The sequence below is a fragment of the Hipposideros armiger genome, unplaced genomic scaffold (genome assembly GCF_001890085.2).
Source record: "Hipposideros armiger isolate ML-2016 unplaced genomic scaffold, ASM189008v1 scaffold_656, whole genome shotgun sequence".
Lineage (NCBI taxonomy): Eukaryota > Metazoa > Chordata > Mammalia > Chiroptera > Hipposideridae > Hipposideros > Hipposideros armiger.
In genome coordinates, this window is record NW_017732006.1 from 922,253 (window position 1) to 924,949 (window position 2,697).

Below are 2,697 nucleotides of genomic sequence, written 5' to 3' on the forward strand. Positions count from 1 at the left end.
AAATCTTTTGACTTTCAGTTCAGTGCTCTTTCTATTTCACTCCTATAATCCCTTCCAAACCTTAGCATCCTTCAGTGTTATCTAAAAGACCTCAACACCATGGAAATTGTTACTATAACAGGGAAAGCTAAAGGCTGGGTATTTGCTCAGCTCTCTGCCATCTTAGTATCTGTGTACACTTGGGGAAGTTACTTAACATCTGAGCCTCAATATTCTCATGTGTAGGATGTAGAGCTCCCCCCAATAGAGTTGTTATGAAGATTGCTAGTTAACTCATACAAAGCATTTAAAACATTGTTATTAGTCCCAGTTCTTCTTCCTTTAGTAATGAACATTTAATTGTGTATACATTTAAATTGCTTGAAGGGGCTGTTGCTCAATTGGAATTTAAGAAGGCACTAGTTAACTTCTTTTTGGTGTCATGATTTTGAGATTTCTCCATTTTTATCTCAGTTGGGAATTTTTAATTAAAAATCCAGAGGAAAATGAAAAAAATAACTCCTCTTGTAATTTCACTTGCATTGTTTCACCCTTAGATCACTTGCAGGAAGCCTCAAGGAGCATTAAGGATTAGAAATATTAGGCATCATAGTCACAAAGATTTCTCTATAATCTTCGGAATTATGTTTTAATGTGGAGTAGGAATTGAGTCTTTCATAATATTTTTCAAATATTTATAATATTGTGTGTATGTATTTGGGTGTTTAAAAAAGGGAGCTTTTTTTATAATCTCTTTAAATACCTTTGAAGATAGTGAATCACAGGTTTTTGGACTACCATGAGCTTGTCAGCTTAGAATGCAAGAGGTATTCAAACCTTGTTGAGGCAATATGTTTTTTTTTTTAATTTTAATTACACATTTGAAGTCTTGATTATACCCTAGGGATTTATTTGCTTATGAAAAGTCAAACTGAATTACAGTATTGCAGAGTACTTTCACTTCATCAGATTAGTTTTACCATTCATTCCACAAATATTATTTGTAAAATGTTGCAATACCTAGAAAACTACCTTACAAAAAGGTGCTTAAGAGTAGATGAGAAAGATAGATGTTTGTCTTCTCCTTTTGATATTGATGCTAAATAAAAGATGGAATGTTTTTGTTTAAAACTGATCTTTCATCCCTCCCTACCCCCCCAAACACAATAAAGTGAATGGCAATGTGAACAAAGAGTTTCTTTAAATCTGTTATTCAGTTCAAGTGTGTGTTAGGAAAAAAGATCTATTCTATGTATCAAATCTAGCAACAGAAAAGGCAACTGTAAATAGAAAAATAAAAATGTAGAGGAGACAAATATTCTGTGCACACAGCTTTAAAATCCTGACAGAGAACACGTGTTGAAAAGAGAGACTACACACTCATTAACTTAAACAGAAATTTCCAAAGAGCAATATCCCAACATGTTAATTTGCCACAATAGATTCACCCATTGAAATCAGCTCACTAGTCTTGACCAGCAAGTAGGGTCTTAGTTTTAACATCTAACAGTTCAATTGAAATGAAGGAAAGATTTTCACACAAATATCTTAGTAATATAGGCTTTTCTGGATTGTAATGGGGCATCTACTCAACATTCATTCAGTTCACAGGTAATGGAGCTCCTCGTGTCGTCTGCTCACACGGTAGCAGGGTCTTACTGGAAAAGGGCTCTGTTCATTTTCTAGTCAAATCACAGGAAAAGGTTATAGAATTGGTTAATGAAAACAGCTAATTTTTTTGATATCAGTTAAAAAATCTAAAGATATGAGTAGAAAGTAATAAAAGAAAGATAGCTGGCTGGGTTTCCCCCCTTCTTTACAGTGATATGGTAGAAATACAAGAAAAATGCGTTAACATCATTTAGTTAGGAAATCTGGTCCCTTCACTTGCTGTGGGGCTCAGCTTAGAGTAAGACAAGGAAAAAAATATTTTTGGCTGCAGCTTTAGTAAACAATGAATGATGAAAAGTATTGCAGAAATGTCTTCAAGAAGTCCGACAACTCAGAACAGAGACCTTATCACATCAATATTCCTCCACAAACTTGGCAAATGAATAACCGAGCCCTATTTTGGTAGAACAAGAAAAGGAAGTACTAGTTCCAGCATTGAAACAGGATTATGAAAACAACCAACCAACCAACCAACACAAAACAGTAATTTCTTCTCCTGAATAATAATGACATCATATTTGCATATAGGACAGCTTTTGCATTATTGCTCTACGTAGAAGAATATATTAAGGAACTCATAACAGACTGCACATTACAAACTTAAGGTTCTTTGGTGAAGAAAGAAAGAAAACAGTATTTGAGCTTTAAAGAACATGATCTCGTCCATTTTACTCTTATCTATTGATCCGCTGGATCCTCTCACAGAGCAGGGAGAGGTACTGTGTGAGTTTCACCATGGCGACGATCACCACTCCCCCGGCCATCATACACGTTGGCCAGAAAAGTGAATGGAACAGCACGTTGGAGCTGTAGAGTTTGGTGAGGATGACGCTCTTCTGGTTTCCTTCGGGGTCAGAATAGCAGGAGAAGTGTTGGTACTTCCTGAAGTTTTCCATGACGACATTCACCAGGGACATGGATTCTTCAAAATTTTTTCCACACTTAGGTATATAGGAGCACTGCGGAAAACGAGATAATTTGTTACCAAAAGATGTGTGTGTGTGTGTGTGTGTGTGTGTGTGTGTGTGTGTGTGTGTGTGTGTGTGT

The 2,697-nt window shown here is 35.8% G+C and overlaps 1 protein-coding gene across 1 annotated transcript in view; it reads right to left on the reverse strand.

Annotated features, from left to right (window-relative positions):
• Positions 1-836: 836 nt before the first annotated feature.
• The window catches only part of KCNMB2 (potassium calcium-activated channel subfamily M regulatory beta subunit 2), a 112,260-nt gene continuing 110,399 nt past the window's right edge, over positions 837-2,697 (reverse strand). The window contains exon 5 of the mRNA XM_019626073.1: positions 837-2,609. Coding sequence (XP_019481618.1) covers positions 2,325-2,609 — 285 coding nt within the window. The 3' untranslated portion in view covers positions 837-2,324. The remainder of the gene's footprint in view (positions 2,610-2,697) is intronic.